This window comes from Impatiens glandulifera, chromosome 9 (assembly GCF_907164915.1).
Source record: "Impatiens glandulifera chromosome 9, dImpGla2.1, whole genome shotgun sequence".
NCBI lineage: Eukaryota > Viridiplantae > Streptophyta > Magnoliopsida > Ericales > Balsaminaceae > Impatiens > Impatiens glandulifera.
The window spans coordinates 26,966,306-26,989,415 of record NC_061870.1 but is presented as its reverse complement, the minus strand read 5'-3'; the positions used below and the strand labels follow the sequence as shown (position 1 = coordinate 26,989,415).

General features: G+C 35.3%; 1 protein-coding gene across 1 annotated transcript; it reads left to right on the top strand.

Annotated features, from left to right (window-relative positions):
- Nucleotides 1-1,280: 1,280 nt before the first annotated feature.
- On the top strand, nt 1,281-22,918 carry LOC124916110 (rhamnogalacturonate lyase B-like). The gene is made up of 19 exons (XM_047456844.1): nt 1,281-1,629; nt 10,693-10,759; nt 10,850-10,955; nt 11,120-11,206; nt 11,305-11,382; nt 19,956-20,080; nt 20,154-20,201; nt 20,282-20,404; nt 20,491-20,610; nt 20,696-20,831; nt 20,914-21,084; nt 21,177-21,335; nt 21,413-21,551; nt 21,612-21,688; nt 21,770-21,911; nt 22,003-22,159; nt 22,252-22,368; nt 22,457-22,583; nt 22,685-22,918. Exons 1-19 carry the CDS (start codon nt 1,281-1,283, stop codon nt 22,916-22,918), a joined length of 2,562 nt encoding a protein of 853 aa, XP_047312800.1.
- Nucleotides 22,919-23,110: the final 192 nt, after the last annotated feature.

Genomic DNA, 23,110 nt, shown 5'->3' with positions numbered 1-23,110 from the left:
ATTTGGTGCAATTCGCGCACTTTTCCTATTTCTTGCATTTGGACTAATTGAAGTGCTTTTCTGGTTTTTGTAGGATGGGCTTTTGATGGAGATGGAGAAGACAGTTCAAGATGGGGAAAAAAATTTCGAGGTATGCATTTCTTGCATTTGGTGCAATTCGCGCACTTTGCCTATTTCTTGCTTTTGGACTAATTGAAAGGCTTTTCTGGTTTTTGTAGGAAATGGAGAATGTTGGCAATTTGGAAATGGAGAAGACAGTTCAAGACGGGGAAAACAATACTGAGGTATGCATTTCATGCATTTGGTGCAATTCGCGCACTTTGCTCATTTCTTGCTTTTGGACTAATTGAAGTGCTTTTCTGGTTTTTGTAGGATGGGCTTTTGTTGGAAATGGAGAAGACAGTTCAAGATGGGGAAAACAATACTGAGGTATGCATTTCTTGCATTTGGTGCAATTCGCGCACTTTGCCTATTTCTTGCATTTGGACTAATTGAAGTGCTTTTCTGGTTTTTGTAGGAAATGGAGAATGTTGGGAATTTGGAGGAGAAGGTGGAGGAGCAGGTGGAGGAGCAGGTGGAGGAGCAGGTGGAGAAGCAGGTGGAGAAGCAGGTGGAAGATAATGAAGATGATGTTGAAGAGAAGGTTGAAGAGAAGGTGGAAGAGGAGGTGGAAGAGGAGGTGGAAGAGGAGGTGGAAGAGAAGGTTGAAGAGAAGGTGGAAGAGAAGGTGGAAGAGAAGGTGGAGGATAATGAAGATGAGGTAATTCTTGAATTTGGACTAATTGAAGGGCTTTTGTTGCCTAATTCAATGATTTCTTTGTAGGTGGACGATGATTTCGTTGTGCAGAGGGGTAGGAAGGGGGTGCAGAGGGGTAGGAGGGGGGTGCAGAGGGTGGAGGATAATGAAGATGAGGTATGCAATTCTTGCATTTGGACTAATTGAAGGGCTTTTGTTGCCTAATTCAATGATTTCTTTGTAGGTGGACGATGATTTCGTTGTGCAGAGGGGTAGGAAGGGGGTGCAGAGGGGTAGGAGGGGGGTGCAGAGGGGTAGGAAGGGGGTGCAGAGGGGTAGGAGGGTGGTGCAGAAGAAGGTGGACGATCATTTCGTTGTGCAGAAGAAGGAAGAGAAGAAGGAGGACAAGCGGATAGATGAGGATGTGGTGGTACTGGAAGATGCATCCCACATCCTATTTAAGAGAAAGAGGACGACGTCGAAAGCTTTATTTAGTCCCTACATCGTCCCTCGTCCAAGAAAGAAGACGATTGTTCTCGATCCTATGTCGACTTGTAATGAGCAACTGAGGAAAGAGTTCAAGAAAGAATTTGCGAAAGGGGCTAGATTTAAAAATGTTCAACTCTCTGATGGCATTGGAGACCTTAAGTTCTTCACTACAATTCTGAGGTTAAATAAGTGGCTAACTGATGTGGAGATGAATGCAGCAATTTGTCTGCTAAGAGCAAGAGCATTCGCCTACCCTAAGTCGTACCCGGCGGATTTCACCATCTTAGATTGCCAGTTTGGCCCTTTGATTACTTCATACTATGACGATTTTGTTGCTGACTCGGTTGATCCAGAAAAACCAGCTGGCCATACTTTCTCTGAAGTCATTTACCACTACCACTGGGGTAGAGAAGATAAACATATGCCCGGTTGGAGCAGTGTTGATGTTATTTACTTCCCCCTCAACCTCAACAACCTACACTGGGTACTATGTGTTATTCGATTGCAAGAATGGAGAATTGATGTTTATGATTGCGATCAGACAATTTTCAATGATGAAGAATTAGGAAAATACATGAAAGTCATTTGTGAGATGTTGCCGCCCTTCCTTCATAAAGCAATGTCTGAAGTTGAAATGGCCAGGTATCCTAACATGATAAATGAAACTTTTAGATTTCAGAGAATCCCACACCCTGAAGTACCAAAAGCAGAATGGAGTGGGGACTGTGGCGTTTTTGTATTAATGTATTTAGAGTACCTGACTGCTAAACTTGGTCTAGAAAATTGCATATCAAAGAATATGCAAGTATATAGAGAAAAGTGGACAGTCAGGTTGTACCACCAGATTTTAGAGCCATGAAGTTGTTTGTAAACACTGAATTATTGTTGTATATTGTTTTGTAAACACTGAATTATTGTTGTAACATGTTTTGTAAACACTGAATTATTGTTGTATATTGTTTTGTAAACACTGAATTATTTCACGTGTATTGTAATATAATTCACGTGGTAATAGGTATCATAAAATTCACGTGTTTATATAATTCACGTGGTTGTAATAGGTATCATGAAATTCACGTGTATTGTAATATAATTCACGTGAATTATGTAAACACGTGTATTACGTGTATTATGTTCTGGAATATCCCAATATAATTCACGTGGTTGTAATATAATTCACGTGTATTGTAATACGCGTGATTCATAACTCACGTGTATTACAATATGACTCACGCGTATTGTAATATTACAATACACGTGAATTATATTACAATACACGTGAATTATATTACAATACACGTGAATTAGCATTGTGCAATATATATGTGTGAGTCACTCACTGTATGGCCAACCTGTATGGAAATATCTGTATACAACTTTCAATCAGCATACAATATTCGAAACCAACAACAATCAATCAGCATACAATATTCGAAAACCAACAACAATCAATCAGCATACAATATTCGAAAACCAACAACAATAATCAGTATACAATATTCAAAATTGCACAGACAATATTCATGTTTGTGGCTGAGATGATGGCGGCTGAGATGATGATGCTCTTGCAGCTCTTGCAGTAGAGGGTGCAGGCATTACTGATTTGCATGTTGCCCTGTTGTGACCCTGACCACCACATGAGCTACATCTTCTCGGCACCTTACGAATTTCACCTTGGGATGACCTACGCTTTGTTTGAGGTCGCCCTTTCTTAACCTTAACAGGTGGTTTAAGGCACACTCGTTGCTTGATATGTTCTGGAATATCCCAATACTCTTCATGACAAACTGGATATATTGTTTCCGCATAAGCATTGACCCACATTTCACTTGAGTAATACCTGAAAGATAACAATTGAACATGTGAGAAATAAAGTTAGAACAATTCAATAGCAAATAATCTAAAGTAAACCTTGAGCAGAACTCATAGGCATCCAATCTATGGGTACGGGAAGCAGCCAGGGCATGAGTGCAAGGAAGACCAGATACATCAAATACCCTACAACTACAACTCATTCCTCTCAAGTCAACTTTATAATCAGATTCACCGTCATGGACATAAAACTCGAAACGGTTAAGTGGATGAACGTTATATAATCTGGCCTTCTCAGCTTGATCACGTAAGAACTTTTCATAATAAGAAGATAAACGTTCATTGTGATTGGAAGCTTTTTCTCTTCGACTGTTAAACCAATCTTGTAATGTGAATCTTAAATAATCAGCTAAGATTGATATGGGATACTTTCTAGCTTCCCTACTTTGACTATTGAAGCTCTCAGCGTAATTGCTTGTCATTTGATTGTATCGTTTACCCGGAAAAAAATGCACGACTCCATCTCTCAAACCCAATATCTGCCAAATACATAGCAATACGAGGGTCCTTAGCATTGATCTTGTCAAAATGCTGATTAAACTTCAAGATTGTGTATGCTTGAGAAGCCAAACCAAACTCGGCGTGGCAGTGATCGGTTTTGAATTTGGCCATAATATTCATCTTGATGTGATATGTGCACGCACCGTGGTCAGCTTCTGGAAAAACAGCACACAAGGCATTGGTGATGCTTGGGTGTCTATCAGATACAAACACGAGATCATCAACCAATCTAATTGCATCTCTAAGTTTTTGCATGAAATAAGTCCAGGAGTTGTTATTTTCAGAATCAACAACGCCGAATGCAACAGGATAGAGTTGTTCATTCGCATCTAATGCTATCGCCACCAATAGTTGACCTCCAACCTTGTGCTTAAGAAAACTGGCATCGACGCACAATACTGGACGACAACAGTTTTTGAAACCCCTAATTGAGCAGCCTAAGGACATGAACATATACCTGAAATGACCGTGCTCATCCGTCTGGATGTCTGTTATGGTACCCGGATTGTTCTTCTCCAACATGTACAGGTATGATGGCAATTTACCGTAAGAATCTTCTACAGTTCCTCGCACCGCCATTAGGGCCTTTTCTCTAGACCGCCAAGCCTTATTATAAGACAACTTTATTCCATAAGTAGTCTGTATGTCTTCCATTATTTTCTTGGGCATGTGGTCATGGTGATGGTCCATGTACTTGCTCTTCATGCATTCGCCAAACACCCATGCTGGTGCTGGCCTTTGATTCTCTTGCCTCGTCACAATTGAACAGGTATGATCTTTTACGAATTTACGAATCTCAAACATTTCCGAGGAATTTACTCTGACAGCACGCAGTCTCCACTTGCAATTCTTATCCAAACATTTCACAACCCAAAGTTCTTTTTTTGACTTCACCACTTTGAATTCAAAATGATTAGTCATGGCATATTTATATAACCTCAGCTGAAGTTCTTTTTTATTCTCAAACAAAGAACCGACTTCCAATCCGATTCCGGTACTTACTGCCTCATGTAAAGGATTTTCACTACTTGGTATGCTACTAGCAACCCATTCACTGCAGCTTGGTTGAGTACGAACAACAACATTGTTTTGTTGTGTACTAGGAACCCAAGAACCGCTTGGATTTGGATTGGTACTAGGAACCCAATCAGAACTACTAGGTTGGGTAATAGGAACCCAATCATCATCAGCATCATCCCCCACATTCAGACGCAAATGTTCATCTTCAATGTCATTTTCAAAGAAAACCTCACGCTGCATCGGGAAGACGTCGGGGTCATCAATTTCTGGAACCGCTACACTTTCTTGAGTTGGTAGTGACTTCTCTACTAAGGATACACACAATGGAGTGCGGTTGTGGACTGAAACTGCTTCATGTAAAAAGAACTCCACATCCACATCTTTTTTTATATCAGTTATATAAGAAAATTTGGCAATCATGCCAGGAGCATTATACTTGGCTTGAAGCAATAAATCATATCTAGATTTGTCAACATCGGTAGCAGAATAAATTTGATCAACTAATTGGGCATAAGTAGAATTTTGGGGAACAATCATACCGCTGTTTGACTTTGCAGAAAAATGAGTAAGATCATCCGTAGTTTTCCACTCTCCATCAAAGTAAAGAAGTACAGGTACTTGAGCTGCAATTGAAAACAGTCCAACAACATCACAAGAATTGAAAACAGTTCAACAACATCACAAGAATTGAAAAAAGTTCAACAACATTACCATAACCGAGGAGAGTTTGCTCGTAGAGTTTCAGGAAATCCAATGCCGCAACTTTTTACCATAAGTTTGCTTCAATGAATCTAATGGGATAAGAGCTCCCTATCCAATAGGTCCATTGAAGCAAACTTGTGGTTAATTCTTGGAACATTGTATCTCCACGAAACATACCAGTAAACTCTACCTCAATACTAGAATAACAAGATAGTATTGAGTGAAATCAGCTACACTATGCCAGCATGCAAACCCTAAACCTTAATACTAGAATAACAAGATAACTCAAGAACTGTGGAACTTAAACAAAAAGGTCTTGTAACTATAAGAACTGTGGAACTTAAACAACGTACTGATAAACAAATTCCAAGACAATAACTCAATAAGACTTTCTATGAACTAAAGCAAAGCTAATACCCAAATCAAGGCCTCGTTTGAGGAAGGGTTATTTAGATTTAATCAAATCATTTCAATCATCCACAAATTACCCTTACTTTATTTGAATAGCATTTTAAATATTAAATAAACATACCCATTTTGAGAACGAAGAGTAGTGGGTAAGCTGCTGCTGCTCGTGGTCGAGTTCTTCAGGGTATCGTGGTGTCGTCGTAGTCGTCCGCTGCTGCTGCTCGTGGTCGAGTTCTTCAGGGGAGGGTCGAGTCGGAGTGGCGAAAGCGAGAGAAGAGAGAAGGGGAAATTAAGGATTCGTGGTTTTGTTATAAATTAGGGCACAAAAATAATATATACGATGAAAGACGTGAATTGTTATTCACGTGTTTCATCTAAAACACGTGAATAAACTCACGCGTTTTAATGTGAAATGCATTCACGCGTTTCATCTAAAACGCGTGAGTTTATTCGTGAATATGCGTGAATAACAACATTGTTCCTTGTTGTTTGAGTTATGTGGCGAATATGCGTGAATAACAACATTGTTCCTTGTTGTTTGAGTTATGTGGCGAATAACAACATTGTTCCTTGTTCCTTGTTGTTTGATTATACACAATACGCGTGAGTTATGAGGATAAGTTATGATATTGTTAACATAAGTAATAAAGCATAAATAGAAGAATATTCAGTAATATAAACCACCATAAATCATAAATATCCAAATTAAGTATTGTTATAAACCATAAATATCATAAATATCATAAATAACCCATAAATAGAAGAAGAACAATAAGTCTAAACAACTCCAAATTAAGTAAGCAAATGCTGCAAATCACAAGCAGCAACAGATTGAAGCAACTTTGTATGAGGAACAACATGTTCATCCAATATGCATGACATAGCAGCCGCTGTCTCAAAAAGCCAATTGTCGGGGAGAACATCAAAATCCTTTTCAATTGATCGATACCTACTGTCTATCTCGAAGTATACTATTATAGTTTTCGCATCCCTTGGCTCAGCAAATGGATAATCTGGATTATCCGATTCTTTAATACTACCACCTCCAGCAACTATTAACTCAATGAGATCCTGTTTGTAAAGTGTGTTGAAATTCCCTACAAATATAAAAATGTAACCGTCGAACAGTTTCGAACGCTGAAAAACCAACAAAGAAGATAATTTCAGTTATCATGCAAAATAAGAAAAAGTACAGATAGGAGGAATAATACCAAACTCACATTATTCAACAACAGAAGTCTGCCTTTTCTAGGACCCCTTGGGCTCCATGATTATCATGTTTAACCTCATAAGGTTCCTCATCAACACAGTTTTCGGTTTTCAATGATGATTTTATCCCTAAACAAAACAATTTTTAAACTAATTTAACAGACATATGTATGAAAATAATCGTGTTAACAGAGACTCACAATCAATAGTAAGGACCCATTTCCCGTTCAGAATTGCCTTCAATACTTTTTGAGTTCGGCCGCATGCACCATTGGGATCAGTGTAAGCAATAACATGAGTTACATCTTCTCTCCACTTCGGAGACACCCTTGCACCAAAAGTGCGAGCAAATTCAACTATCAACAACTGTGTAAAACAATAATATAATGGTTATTACATACAAAACTAGTTAATATGGACATAGTAGAGAGAATAGAACATACATTATTTTCAGGTGATAATTGATTGGGACATAAGGTCATAACAGTGTTTGTTGCCTGCATATTATAAAAAAAAGGAGTTGAACGAACTGAGAAAACCATTTTATTAACAACCATTTTATTACATACCATTTTGTTGAACGAACTGAGAAAACCACAACGGCAGCTCCTGATCTAAATATTACAATATCCATCATTACAAACAGCAGAATATACATCAATAGCTAACCATACAATATTCATGTAATTGAAAATCAACAATCAATCAGTATATATAGGAAAACCAACAATCAATCAGTATATATGAAACGTCATAATATACATCAAAACCAAACCTTTAACCCTAAATACAACAATATCCATGAATATAAATGGCAGAATATACATCGAAACCTAACCCTAAACATAAATACTATAATATCTATCAATATAAAAGGCAAAATATACATCGAAACCTAACCCTAAACCTAAATACATCAATATCCATTATAAACGGCATAATATACATCAAAACCAAACCCTAAACCTAAATACATCCATATAAATGGCAGAATATACATCGAAATCTAACCCTAAACCCAAATACTTAGATATACATAGGAAACAGCATAATATACATCAAAAACAAACCTTTAACCCTAAATACACCAATATCCATGAATATAAACGGTATAATATACATCGAAACCTAACCATAAACCCAAAAACTTCGATATACATAGGAAACGGCATAATATACATCAAAAACAAACCTTTAACCCTAAATACATCCATATACATGAATATAAACGGTAAATATACATCAAAACCTAAGTCTAAACCTTAAGCCCTAAACTGACCTGATGATGTTGAAGAACGATGATGTTGGAAGGATCCCGATGATGTTGAGGAACGATGATGTTGAGGAACAATGATGTTGAGGAACGCTGATGTTGATGAACGATGATCTTGATGGATGTGGGAATGGAAAGTCGGCCGCAGTCGGAGTGGGAGGGAGAATCGGGGTGGTTTTGTTTAAAATTAGGGCCGAAAAATTATATATACGACTAAAGACGCGATTTACCATGCACGCGATTTAATCTGAATCGCGTGAGTTCATCACCGCGATTTAGATGAAACGCGTGGCTGGTAATTCACGTACATTTAAAAACGCGAATTACCAATCACGCGTTTCTTCTAAATCGCGGTGATGAACTCACGCGATTTAGATTAAATCGCGTGATTGGTAATTCGCGTCTTTGAGCGTAAAAACTGGCGCCGAAGGGGTATTTCCGACATTTCGCAGGGCAAAAGGGCCCTTTTTGCCAACTTTAGTAGGCGGGGGCCCTTTTTGGAATTTCCCCTGTTATGGGGGCCATTTCATCAAATTTCCCGTTGAGTGCATATGGAATTAGTGATTATTATTAATTTAAAACATTTGATTTAAATATTATATATTATTATTTATAAATATAAATATTTATGTATTAAAATAATTAAATATGTATATCAATATAAAAATTATTATGAGATAATATATATTTTTTATATAATTATTGAGAAAAAAATATTTATGTAATAAAAGGAAAATATATCAAACCAGAACATGTTATTATTTTATTATTAAATTAAATAGCAGTGGAAAAGAAGCTAGAGATATTCGGAATCCGGATTTATGTCCGGGTCAATGAGAAGTACAAAGAATTCAAGTTCTTTTGATTCACTCCATTTTACATTACAATTCTGTTTTTATATAAATTTTACAACGTAATACTGAACAAAATTTGATTGTAATACTGAATGAGGCTTGCTTCATTTGTTCATATAAATAATTAATATGTAGTTGGCTTTATTTGACATCGTAAATAAAATATTTTAAATTAATTTGTATTAATTATGTCATACTTTATATATATATAAATATATATATATAAATAAATAATATATAATTATATATTAAATATATATATATATATTTTTTTAATGTTATTGGTAAGATATTTTAGTGAATTTGTTTTAATTATTTTATAATTTATATAATTATATATTATATATATATATATATAACAATATATTAAAAAAAATTATGTTTAAAATATTTAAATAAATTTATAAAACAAAATATGTTAAAATTTATTTACAAGATATTTAAATAAATTTATTTTAATTATTTTATATTTTATATTTTATATTTTATATAATTATATATTAAATATATATAAACGTTCATTAAAATCACTAATACATGTGAAACATTTATACGTTAATGTAAAAGTATTTATACCTTCATATAAATCCTGCAAGAGAATAAAAAAAGGCGAAACAAGCGCTATCTGGTGATGGTTGTTTCATAAGGTATTTATAACGCTCAAATAAGTGAAACAATCGCTACTTAGTGAGACTTGTTTCACTAGGTATTTATATTTTATATAATTATATATTAAATATATATAAACATTCATGTAAAATCACTAACACATTCATATGAAAATATTTATACTTTAATGTAAAAGTATTTATACATTAATGTAACCCTACAAGAGAATAAAAAAAAGATAAAACAAGTGCTACCTAGTGAGGGTTGCTTCACAAAGTATTTATAGCGCTCAAATGAGTGAAACAAACGCTTACTGGTGAGACTTGCTTCACTTGGTATTTACAACGCTCAAATGAGTGAAACAAACACTACCTGATAATCAATCACTGGTGCTTCACTAGGTATTTACAGCGCTGATAAGAGTGAAGCAAACGTTACCTAGTGAAGCAACTTTCATTAGGTATTTACATTAATCAATCACTCATTTAAGCTTGCTTCCGCCTTATATTGTGCCGGAATGGTATTTTCTCACTTTTATTTACATTGGTAATAAAAATGAAACTAACTTCACTGAAATAATAATTAAAAAAAAAAAAATTCCTGTTGCACTTCCTTATTCATTTTCTCTCTCATCGATTTTTCAAACTTTATAACGAATCTTCTACTCTACCATCTTCTCGCGAAAATAGCATTTGATGGGGCGGCGTCTAAAGTTCTTTGTGGTATTTAGGATGACGTTAATGCAATATTAGACCCCTTGAAGTGTGTAGCGATTTGTTGTTATACATCTACGATTACTCTATTAGAAATTGTCAGTCGAGTTTTTGTCTTCTTTTGGAGATTCGGGTTAATCAGATCTGCAAGAGAGTGTTCATCTTCTTTTCTGATTTTAATCGTCTTCACAAAGTGTCCGGATGAAGCCGTTTGTTAACCAGGTAAAACCCTAAAAGATCTTCTCATATTTCTTAACAGTTACAATGTCGGTTTTCTTTAACAATTATTTCTTTACGTATTCGCAGGTCTTGCACATTTGACACATCAGGTTCGTCGCCCTACCTCTAGCGCGGTCGAAAGACTCCTACACCCGTCTGTTTGTCGCCTTTCCTCTTACAATTTATTGTGATAGTCTATGTCTTGCCCTAGTGCATGTGCGGTCTGTACTTTGGTGCTGTGCAGGTACAAATCTTTAGAGGGTGTAGCCTACAATCCGACTGCCTTTCCTAGAGATGTAGATTTCGCCTACTACAGCTGGTCGAGTTTTGTTTCAGGTGCTGGCGTCTTGGTGCTGGAGTAGTCCCTCATTGAATATGTGCAGGTGTAGTTCATCCCTGATATCTGTTGTTTGCTCATGTAGGTTGCAGGTTGTGCAGTTGTTGTGTATTGTGCAGGTCGTATACTTTGCTGATGCAATCGTAGTTCATCCCTACTATTTGTGGTCTGTTGTAGGTGTTGGTTCTTCATCTACTTATGGAAGTACCTACTGATATACTATGTGAGACTGTGCAGGTGCGGTTGCAGGCCGTGCGGCTGTTGGTATTATGTAGGCTGCAGGCTTTCTAGTGCAAGTGCAAGTCTACTTATAGTCTAATTTTAGCTGCAGTTTACGGTTGGTTGCCTCAATGTGGTTGAAGATTGTAGTCAAAGATTGTGCGGTTGCTAGCTTTTTGTGTAAGCTGCAAGTTCGTACTGGTGTAGGTGCAGTTTTGCTGGTATTCTAAGTGCAGTTGGTTGCGTATGTCTGATATGATGGTCGTGTAGGTCTAAAACAGTAATCGTCTGCTATTTGTGTTCTTGATTCTGACATGACTGCCTCCGATTGGTCCAGCGTCCCAATTTAGACAAGGAAAAACTACAAGGCTCTCTCGGTTAAAGATATCGGATATGACTAGTTTCGTTACTACTTCAAGAGATTTTCTACAATAAGTGCACAATGTTGTTGTTGCTACTACGAATAAGACTTAGTAGTTATTTTCAAATTAATTTGTCTTAGAATTATCGTTTTTGTTGTGGTGTCTGAAGCTTGTAGTACTATTTCACATTTTTATCATAATAATAAGACTTGGAGACATGTTCCTAGGGTTTAAAAAATCGATGAGAGAGAAAATGAATAATAGAAGTGCAACAAATAAAATTTCTATTTATTTAAATTATTACTTTTTTTTTTTTTTTTTTTTTTTTTTTTTTTTTTTTTTTTTTTTTTTTTTTTTTTTTTTTTTTTTTTTTTTTTTTTGGGAAAACGACTTAGCGTCATTTCATTAAAAATTCCCAAAAACGGGAAAAAAAACCACGAGTTTAAGAGATCATTCTAGACAGGCCTAGAATGATTTTGAAGTTGTAACATTCTGAATAAAAGCTAAAAACGTAAATGAATTATCTGTTTACAATGCTTTTAATTCTAGTGAGTTTAAAAAACGGTAAATTCCAGTTCCTGCAGATATTCCAGTTCTGTTCCGTGCTTGGAATTCCTCTCCACGTTCCCGCGAGGGCGCTGCAATCCGATACAATATCTTTCCATAACTCGTCAATGCTCCTGCGGGTTCTGTCATATACCCTTGCATTCCGTTCTTGCCAAATGTTATACACCACTGCTCCAAAGCCGCACTTGAACACGCTTGTTGCAAATCTATTTCCCTTGGCTTTGAGTAGTGCCGCTTCTTTGATTTCATTCCATTCGCTCGGGAAACTGATCAGCTCCAGGCTTTTATAGAATCTGTCCCAAAGCTCCGAAGCAATACAACAGCTCCCGAATAGGTGATCTATGGTTTCTTCATTTCCTATGCATAGAAGACAGCTCGCGTCCGGGATGCTCATATACTTACTGATACGATCACGTGTGTTGAGTCTTTCCCAGAAGGCGAGCCATAGGATGAACTGGTGTCGAGGGATAATCTTCGTTGACCATACAAGAGGAGCCCATTCTACTTTCTGCGCTTTTTCCCGGATTACCTCCCATATTTTCTTCAATACCAGCTTCCCATTGTCCTCAGCTTTCCATTCATGAATATCCGGTCTATCGTGTAGTTGTATGTTACTTATATGATCAAGTATCCTTTTTCCTTCTGGAATTCTTCTCAAGAGCAAGTTCCAATTCCCGTATTTGATGTCTCTGATTTTCGCTTTTGCGCAGTCCCTTCTGATACGAGTATTTTGAAACTGCTCCTTGTCGATGATGGGCTGGTTTTCAAACCAAGGGTCGTGCCAGAATAGAGTGCCTTTCCCGTCCCCTAGTCGGATGTCATAAAGATCTGCAATATCGCTTCTTAGTTTAAGAATCTTTTTTAGAGACCAGCTCATACCTTCGTGAATTTTGCAGGTCCAGATGCTGGTTTCGTGTTTCATAAATCTCGTATGCACCCATTTGATCCATAGTGACTCCTGATTGCGCTCTAAAGCCCACAGATGCTTGAAGGTTAGAGCCTTGTTCCACTCGATACAGTTCTTTAAGTCGATGCCTCCCTCGTCATTCGGTTTGCAGAGAGCGGTCCATTTGACTTTCTTTCCTCCTCTTCCACTATTTCCCCAGATAAAGTTTCTCATCAGTGTGTCGAGTTCCTTCATTACCTTCTTCGGAATGACCATTTGCTGCGCCCAATAGCCAACTATGCCCATAACCACGGTTTTGATAAGTTCGATCCTCCCTGCATAAGAAAGTTTTTTCGCTGCCCAGCTAGATATCGTGTTTTTTACCTTTTCAATCAGCGGCTTGCAGTGTGAGATCTCGATCTGTTTTGCAGTTAACGGAATTCCTAAGTACCTTATGGGAAATCTGCCTTCCTTGATGCCCATGATGTTGAAGATGTCCTGTTTTGTTTCGTCCTTCACGCCTCCATAAAATGCCACACTTTTGCTTTCATTAATAGTTAAACCTGTTACCTCAGAAAAGAACGTTAGTGCAGCCCTAATAGTTTTAATGGAATCAACGTCCGCGTGCGCTAGAATGAACAAATCGTCAGCAAAGCATAAATGTGTTACCTCCTCTACCTCACAGAATGGGTGAAAGATGTATGGACGATTCTTTCGGAACATCGCGAAGATGCTCTCAAAGATCGCCATGATAGCTACGAAAAGGTAAGAAGAGAGGGGGTCCCCTTGCCTTACCCCGTTTTCACCTTTGAAATAGCCTCTGTGGACTCCATTGACGCTAACAACAAAGCAGGATGATGAAACGCATTGCATAATCCAATCGATAAAAATCATAGGAAAAGCAGAAACAACCAGAAAGTCTCGAATGGCTTCCCATCTAACAGAGTCAAAAGCTTTCTTGATATCTATTTTGAAAGCCACTCTCGGGGATATTTTCTTTTTCCCGTAGCCTTTTAATAGGCTTTGCATGAGAAGAATATTATGAGAGATTGTCCTACCGGGGATGAATGCAGATTGATTAAGATTTATTATTTTTCCTATAACATTTTTAAAACGTTTAGAAATGATTTTGGAAATTATTTTATAAATCACATTGCAGCAGGAAATTGGTCTGAAATCTTGTACTTTCTCAGGTACCGCAGTTTTGGGGATCAAGGTTAGGACCGCTGTATTCCATTGCTTTAACATCTTCCTGTTTTTGAAAAACTCCAGAACCCCATCAGTAATATCTTTACCCACAACCGACCAATTATCTTTGAAGAACTGTGCATTAAACCCATCAGGACCCGGACTTTTATTCCCATCAATACTAAACAGAGCTTCTTTAACCTCAACCTTCGTGACCACCCTTATCAACTCGCGACTATCTTCTGCAGAGATTTTCCTATCAATAATTTGATACAAGGTATTCAGGTGACTTTGATACTGCTTTCTTGTACCCATAAGCTGCTTATAGAAATCAATAGCCAGATCTTGGACACCCTTTTGACCCTGAACATATTCACCATCATCATTCTTCAGCCTGTACACATTGTTTCTCATGTTTCTAGCCTTGCATTTTCTGTAGAAGAAAGCTGTGTTTTTGTCACCCAACGAAAGCCAGCTCTGTCTTGATTTCTGTCTAACAAAATTCTCTTCAAGCAGACTCAGCTTCCTGAAGTTTTCAAGCGCATATCTTTCTGTTTCATTGAGTTGTTCATCACTAGCATCCCTTAATAACTTTTTCTGAACCTCTTCCAGTTCTTCTCTAGCAGCCAGAACTCTATTGGAGATATTGCTGAACTTCTTCTTGTCAAAGCTTTGGAGATGATTCTTCAGGAGCTTAAGCTTCTCAGAAACCCTGTACATGTTGGAACCTCTGACATCTGTTGACCATACACTTTCGAGGATACCCTTGAATTTATCGTTATCCATCCAAAAATTAAAAAATTTAAAGGGCCTTTTGAACCTTTCTTCCTTTTCCCAGAACAATTTAATCGGGCAGTGATCAGATATACCCGGATTCAAAACATGAAGTTGACTTCTCGGAAATTGGTTAATCCAGTTCTCATTTACCAGACATCTGTCAATTCTACTTTTTCTAATTTGTTCATTCCCTCTCGTAGAAGACCAAGTGAAGAAGTTCCCAGAATTGGTAGGCTCGATACAACCCATATCTCTGATGCAGTCATTAAATTCAATCATATCCCGAGTAATTTCAGATTCTGGGCTACGATCAGATTCGTTTCTAGTTACGTTGTAATCACCGAGGACAGCCCAAGATTTATCAATACCGATCCAGTTTCTAAGACAATTCCAGAGGAGTCTTCTTTCTGTGCTTGAGTTGCTACCATAGATAATAGCAAGATTAAACACGATTCTTGTGATTCTGTCTTTGACCTCCACCAGGATTGCTTGATCATTCGAAAAAAGAGTCATCACCTCAACAACTTTGTTATCCCAAATAACCCAGATTCTGCCCGTTTTGTCATTTGAGTTATGAATGATTTCCCAGCTACTATCAATACACAGTTTGCTAACCTTCTCAACGTTCCGACTTTTGACTTTTGTCTCAATAATACCCATAATAGTGATCTTCTGATTCTCAATGATCCTCCTAATTTCTTTACATTTTAGAGGGTCATTGAGTCCCCTTATGTTCCATGTCACTATATTAATGAATGAATATAAGTGTTGGGTTCCTGACTTTCCAGACTGTCCTGGACCTCTTCATCAGAGAAATCATAAGCATCACTTGCCTCACTATCCTCAATGGCTACAGTTTGATTACATGGAATACTATTGCCATTGAGTGAGGGTTGCCTCATGTAGATCTCATCTTCTCCCGTGATAGATTTAGTAGCTTCTGGATCCAGGATCTTTCTGCTTTGTCTTCGATTTTCATCTTGTTCTGCTTTAGTAGATTTTTTCTGACTTTGAACCTCTTCACTACTAGATTCATGTTTGTTATCGATTTTTAATCGCCCTACTTCAGAGTTAAGGCTCACTGCCTTATTCAAGACCAAATTGTCTTCTTCTGCACTTGATCTTTTGATTTCACAAAACCCAAGATTTCCCAGTCCATTTTCAAGAGCTTCTTTATTATTTATTCCAAGATTCTCCTGTTCATCATCTCGAAAGGTGGCTCTGAGCCCAAGGGTCAGGTCATTTCGAATTTTGATGACATTGTTTTTTAGGTTCCTGCTTGCATTCCTAGAACTGTGAAGAGTAGACTCACGACCTATTGGAGTGCCTTCAGATCCAATTTTGCTTGTTTCATATGGGCCAAGTATTCCCCGTCCCATAGATCTTTGAATTTCAGAAACTTTAGAACTAGGACATGTAGTTACTTCAAGACCAGTTCTTTGATCAGTATTGGGATCGGTGGAGTTAGGACCAACAATAGTATCATCCACAATAATAGGACTTGTGCCAGTATTAGGACCAATATAGCCGGGATCAGCAATGGTTGCACACTTTTCATCAGGACCTGTAGTAGCAAGTCCGGTAGCTTGAGTAGTTTCATGATCAACAAGTCCAAGACCAGACTTAATATGGTCAATATGGCTAGGAACAGTAGCTTTATGAGAAGCTCTAGGATCGGTGTGTCTATGTCCAGCTTTATCAGGACCGATACCCTGACCAGGACTGACATTTTGAATAGGACCTATTCTTGAGAAAACAGAATCCCTAGGACCGGTGCCCTGAACATGACCAATATGATCAACGTTAGTAGGGCCAGCTTGTACCCTTACCCACTTCATTCTTTTTCCTATCTTCTTCCTTACCCTTATCTGTTCTTGCTTTTGGTTGCCCATCTTATCATCCTTAGTGCGTTCATTGCTGTTAAGTTCAGACCTGTTCACATTTCTCTCAGCCTGAGCCTGGTTAGAGTCATTGATATCGCTTACTTGAGTGTTGTTATTGGCCTTCGATTTTAGATTATTATTGATTGGACATTTATTCGTAGCGTGTGTGAAAGTGCTACACCATATACATCGATTTGGTTTCCATTCGTATTGTACTCCAATGTCAAATAAATTTCTCAGTCTATCTTTAAGTTCAAGTTTGATTGGAAGAGAGCTACTTGGATGGATTTCGACACTAACTCTGGCCACAGATGCACGCTCATAACCTTCCATTGCTGGGTCAAACATAAGTGGTTTGCCTATAATGCTTGAAATATAGGCCAGGCCCATCGGGTTGCACATGTGTGGTGGAACATTCTTGAGATTTACCCAGATTTGTTCAAGTTCAGGCGGTCTATGATTAGTATTAAGTTCTTCGCTCCACTTGTACAACTTGAATCTTTTTCCCCTGATAAAAGTATATTCGCTCTCTATGATCGACTTTATTTCGCTTCCATTCCTGAAGGATAGAAAGTAGAATCCGTGATCATTGATTGTGATCCTCTCTAGACCAGAGGATTCCCACTGACCCATCAACGTTCTTTTAACCTCAGCAAATGGTGCTTTCATGTTGCCCATAAAATGACCAACTATGACAAACTCCCATGCCTTGACACATTTTTCTTCAATTTCGGGTGGGAGCTCAAATCGGTGAGGATGATCAAGTGTAATTACCTTTGGGAATAAGGTGTCTATCTGGAATTTTCTAAATTATTACTTTGTTGAAGCTAACTTTATTTTTATTAACAATGTAAATAAAATTGAAAGTGAATGTAGATTCACTTTTATTTATAATGTAAAAAATGTGAAACAAGCGCACATGAGTGAAGTTTGTTTCACTTCTATTTATAATATAAAAAATGAAGCACATTTATGTAAATTCATTTATACATTCATGTAAAAAAACATTTACTCATGTGCGCTTGTTTCACTACATTTTTTACATTGTAAATAGAAGTGAAACAAGTTTCACTCATTTGCGCTTACTTCATTTTTTTTATATTATAAATAAAAGTGAATCAAACTTCACTTAGGCCTTGTTCTCTATAGGTTTTTTAAAAAACCCATCCAAAATCAGTTTTCCCATCAATCATTTCTCAACAATCACATCACTCGTTTCATTAACCAAAATACTAAAATACCCTCTATTTTAAATTATTATTTTTTATTTTATTCATATATATCAATACCCTTTAAGTCTTTTTACCAAAATAATCATCACCTCCTCAAAATCATCACCAATCATTACTTTTTTCCCTCTCTAGGTTTTTTTAAAAACCCTAATCCGAACAAGGCCTTATATGCGCTTGTTTAATTTATTTTTACATTATAAATAGAAGTGAAACATGTTTTACTCATGTGCGTTTTTTTTTTTTATATTATAAATAAAAGTGAATCTATATTCACTCATTTGCGCTTGTTTCATTTTTATTTACATTGTTAATAAAATTGAAGTTAACTTCACTAAATTAATAATTTAAATAAACATAAATTTTATTTGTTGCACTTTTATTATTCATTTTCTCTCTCTTCGATTTTTTTTAAACCTAACAACATGTCTATAAATTTTATTACTATGATAAAAATATTAAAATAGTATTACAAATTTTAGACACCACAACAAAAATGATAATTCTAAGATAAATTAATTAGAAAAGAAAAATAAGTGATTATTATTAATTTATAAGTTATGTTCATGATTTATAAAAAAAAATATATAATATTATTATTTATAAATATAAATATTTATATATTAAAATAATTAAATATGTAACATTATGTATATAAATATAAAAATGATTGTGAGACCATATATATTTGTATATGATTATTGAAAAAAATATTTATATAAAATTAATGATGAAAGAGAAATATATATAATAATGATATATATATATATAATAATGAAAGATAAAGTAAAAAAATATATTAATTAAAAAAAAGTAAAATATATATATATATAATGAGAGAGAAAATATAAAAATAATTAATTATAAATAGATTTAGTAGAGATAATTAATATGGTGTGCTCATGAAATGAAATGAATGATTATTATTAATTTATAAGATATGTACGTGATTTATAAAATATATTATAGAATGTTATTATTTATAAATATTTATATATTAAAATAATTAAATATGTAACATTATGTATATAAATATAAAAATGATTATGAGATAAAAGAATAATATATAAAAATAAAATAAAAAATATATTAATTAAGGAAAATAAAAAAATCTTTATATGATGAGAGAGAAAAATAGATCTTCAAGAGATAATAATATGATAATTGGCATGTATCAACCTTTAATTTTATCTTTTTAATGTTATTATATGTATATATATATATATACTAAAAAAGGAAGTAGCCTAAATCATTTAAAGAAAAAGGAAGCTATTCTAAACTTCTAATCCACTTACAAAAAAGGGAAAAAAAGGTAACTAGAAAAATTATATATATTCAATATGCATATAATTCTAAGGTTTCCATGTTTGAACGCAGTTGTTTCTTTTATGTATTTACTTAATTTGTAGCACTTAAAATTCCTATTTGGACCTCTTTCTCCACTAGTCCCATTATTATGATTATATATATATATATATATATATATATATATATATATATATATGCCAATTCATTTATGAATATCACCAATAATATCCACTTTTTGTAGATGGAGAAGAAGAAGAGAGATCAAAGAGTATGTATCTTTATAATAGGTTCTATTCTTATTATGTCTCATTTCTTCATGCTTGCCCAATCAAGGTACTTTTTTCCCAATTCGATCTCTCTCTTTTGATCTCTCTATATATAGTTTTCTGAATTTATCATACTTATAAAATTATATCAGTAATTTACCGAGCTGTCAAAATATTACAAATCAAGAAGAAAAAGAATCAAACACCCCTTCACTAAGCTATCACAATATCGGCAATGATTACGTAAGTAATTAATCAAATCTTTCTATCGAAATCTTTACCATTATCTCAAACAAATTAAATTAATTAATATGTTGAATATATGTAGATTGTATTAGACAATGGCAACGTTCAAGTGACGTTAACTACTCCTGGTGGAAGAGTTGTTGGAATTCAGTACCATGACATTTCCAATTTACTACACGATATTAATAACCCCGACACTAATAGAGGGTACGCATTAATAAATTATATATAACAAAGTCATAATTCACGACGACGATATTAATAATTATTATTTTTTCAGTTATTGGGATATGGTTTGGAATAGACCAACACATAGACAATACGATCAGTAAGTTTATCAACATATAAATCATTAAATTATTTGTAATTGATTAATCTTATTTTATTGTACTTGCATGGCACATGCAGACTGGAATGCACGAGTTATAAAATTGTGTTTCAAGATGATAATCAAATAGAGATTTCTTTTACTAAGACATGGGATCCTTCTAATGACAATGGCGTTACTCTTCCTCTTAATATTGACAAAAGGCTAGGAAATTAATTAATTAGTTTTTAATATATATGTTAATTAATAATGAATATTTCTAATGATTAATTAATTTAATTAATTACAGGTATGTGATGATGAGAGGAGTTGATGGGTTTTATACATATGCAAAATATGAAAGGTTTCAAGGATGGCCATCTATGAGCATTGACCAAACAAGGGTTGCTTTCAAACTTAACCAACAACTGTTAGTATACGAAATTTAATCATTATTAATTAAATTAATTAATTCCTAATTAATTAATCGTATCGATTTAAATAATGACATTCAGGTTCAGTTACATGGCCGTATCGGATGCAAGACAAGGAATTATGCCAACTGAAAATGATCGAACTCATGGAATTCCTCTTGATTATCCAGAGGCTGTTCTTCTCACCAATCCATCTAACCCATTTTTTAAAGACAAGGTATATGTGATTATTTATTTCATCTAATTGGTAATTATAATCCATAAATGCATATTAAAATATCATTTTTCATTTTAATTAGGTGGATGACAAGTACCAATATTCAAGTAATATAAAAGATAACCGGGTCCACGGTTGGGTATCATCAAACCCGGCTGTTGGCTTTTGGGTCATAAGGCCAAGCAATGAGTACAAAATGGGCGGACCTCTCAAGCAAGAGCTTAGTTCTCATGTTGGACCAACTAGCTTAGAAGTTAGTAAATCAAATTAATTAATTTATTTATTTATTTGAAATAAATCAATAGAATTAATTATTTGTATAATTAATTATTAATGTTTGTGTAGGTGTTCTTTAGTTCACATTATGCTGGGGAAGTGTCAATGATGTTTGCAGATGGAGAGCCATGGGAGAAGGTCTTCGGCCCGACCTTCATCTACCTTAACTCTGTTTCGCAGGACATTAAGAACCCTGGTTGGACCCTTTGGGAGGACGCCAAAAACAGGGTATGTATTTTTTTTTTATTAAAACATAACTTTTTATTTAAATTTTTTATAATTATAACCATGATGATCATCATCAGTTGCTGGAAGAAAGTAATAACTGGCCATACAATTTCCCGCGGTTGGAGTCTGGTTTTCCCGGTTCTAAGGAGCGTGGGGTGGTTTGGGGTCGATTACTCGTCCATGATTGGTACCATATTAATTCAATCTCAAAACAATGTTTTGTTTTTGTTTTTTTAAGACATCTTATTCTTGGCATTTTTAGGTATATGAGCCAAGGGATCATGAATGGAAGCTATGCTTATGTGGGTCTGGCTGCACCAGGGGAACCTACCTCCTGGCAGACAGAAAATAAGGTTAATTGGACTTGTAATAATGCATTTGATGTCGCTAACTATTTATTTAAATTAAGAATTTATGATATTTTGTCTTAACAGGGATATCAATTTTGGACAGAAGCCGACTCCAATGGTCAATTCTCAATAAAGAATGTCCGACCAGGGAACTACAATCTGTTTGCATGGGTCCCCGGATTCATAGGAGATTATCGTTACGAAATTCAAGTCGATGTTACTCCAGGCATGTCTTGATCTAGCTAGACCACAATATTAGTTCGATGATCAAATATTCAAACATAATTCAAATGTTTGTAAATTGTAATTACTTGTAGGTGGGATGATCGGGCTTGGTGACATTGTGTATTGGCCGGTTCGGGCAGGTCCGACCTTGTGGGAAATTGGTGTTCCAGATCGAACCGCGGCTGAGTTCTACGTGCCAGATCCAAGACCGGAGCGAATCAACCCTGTTTTTGGACAACAAGAAGACAAGTAAGTAGTAAGAGCAATTAAATTAAATTAAATTAAATTAAAAGGTTTTTTTTTTATAAGATCAATTTTGATTGATGTTATTTTGTTTACAGGTTTAGACAATATGGATTATGGGAACGTTACAGTGACTTATACCCTGAGAAGGATCTCGTCTACACTGTTGGAACCAGTGATTACTCTAAAGACTGGTTTTATGCTCATGTTACTAGGTAAAGTAACAACAATATATATTATTAACTCTTATATTTTGTTTAAAAATATGTTATAATATTATTATACATATATGTATGTATGCAGGAGAAAGGCTGACAATTCACATGTGCCCGCAACATGGACAATTTTATTTGATCTTGTGAATGTCAATAAGGATGGAACTTATTACTTTCGTATAGCTCTCGCAGCGTCCTGTCTAGCACGATTGGAGGTAATTAGTACGATACAAACACAAACAAGTGTTTAATTTTGATTAATTGGATAATGTCTAGCTAATTAATACAATGATTGATTGATTGATTGATTTTGAAGGTTCGTATCAATGATCCGAACTTGGCACAAGCAGATCTTTCGACGAGAATGATTGGGAGAGATAACGCGATAGCGAGACACGGGATTCATGGACTTTACAGGATGTTGAGTTTTAAGATACCCGGATGGAAGCTTTGGTCCGGTAGAAATGCCTTTTATCTTACTCAGTCAGTAGGCAACAATCCTTTCAGTGGATTCATGTATGACTATCTTCGGTTAGAAGGCCCTGCATAAAACCACACATCCAAGTTCATATTATTTATTTATTGTTTATATATAGAATCAATTAGGAGGTAGATATATAATGTATAGAAGAATTAATATTGGTTTATTATATTTGTATTATAAAATAATACATATTTTTATTATTATTGAATAAATCTTTTTAAATGTATCAAGCTTCTTTAAATCTAATATTTTAAATAA

Coding starts and splice junctions, on each gene's coding strand:
- LOC124916110 (XM_047456844.1), top strand. CDS start 1,281: ATGTCGACTTGTAATGAGCAACTGAGGAAAGAGTTCAAGAAAGAATTT. Junction 10,760..10,849: donor GTCGAAAGACTCCTACACCC/GTCTGTTTGTCG, acceptor GGTGCTGTGCAG/GTACAAATCTTTAGAGGGTG. Junction 21,912..22,002: donor TCAAGTCGATGTTACTCCAG/GCATGTCTTGAT, acceptor AATTACTTGTAG/GTGGGATGATCGGGCTTGGT.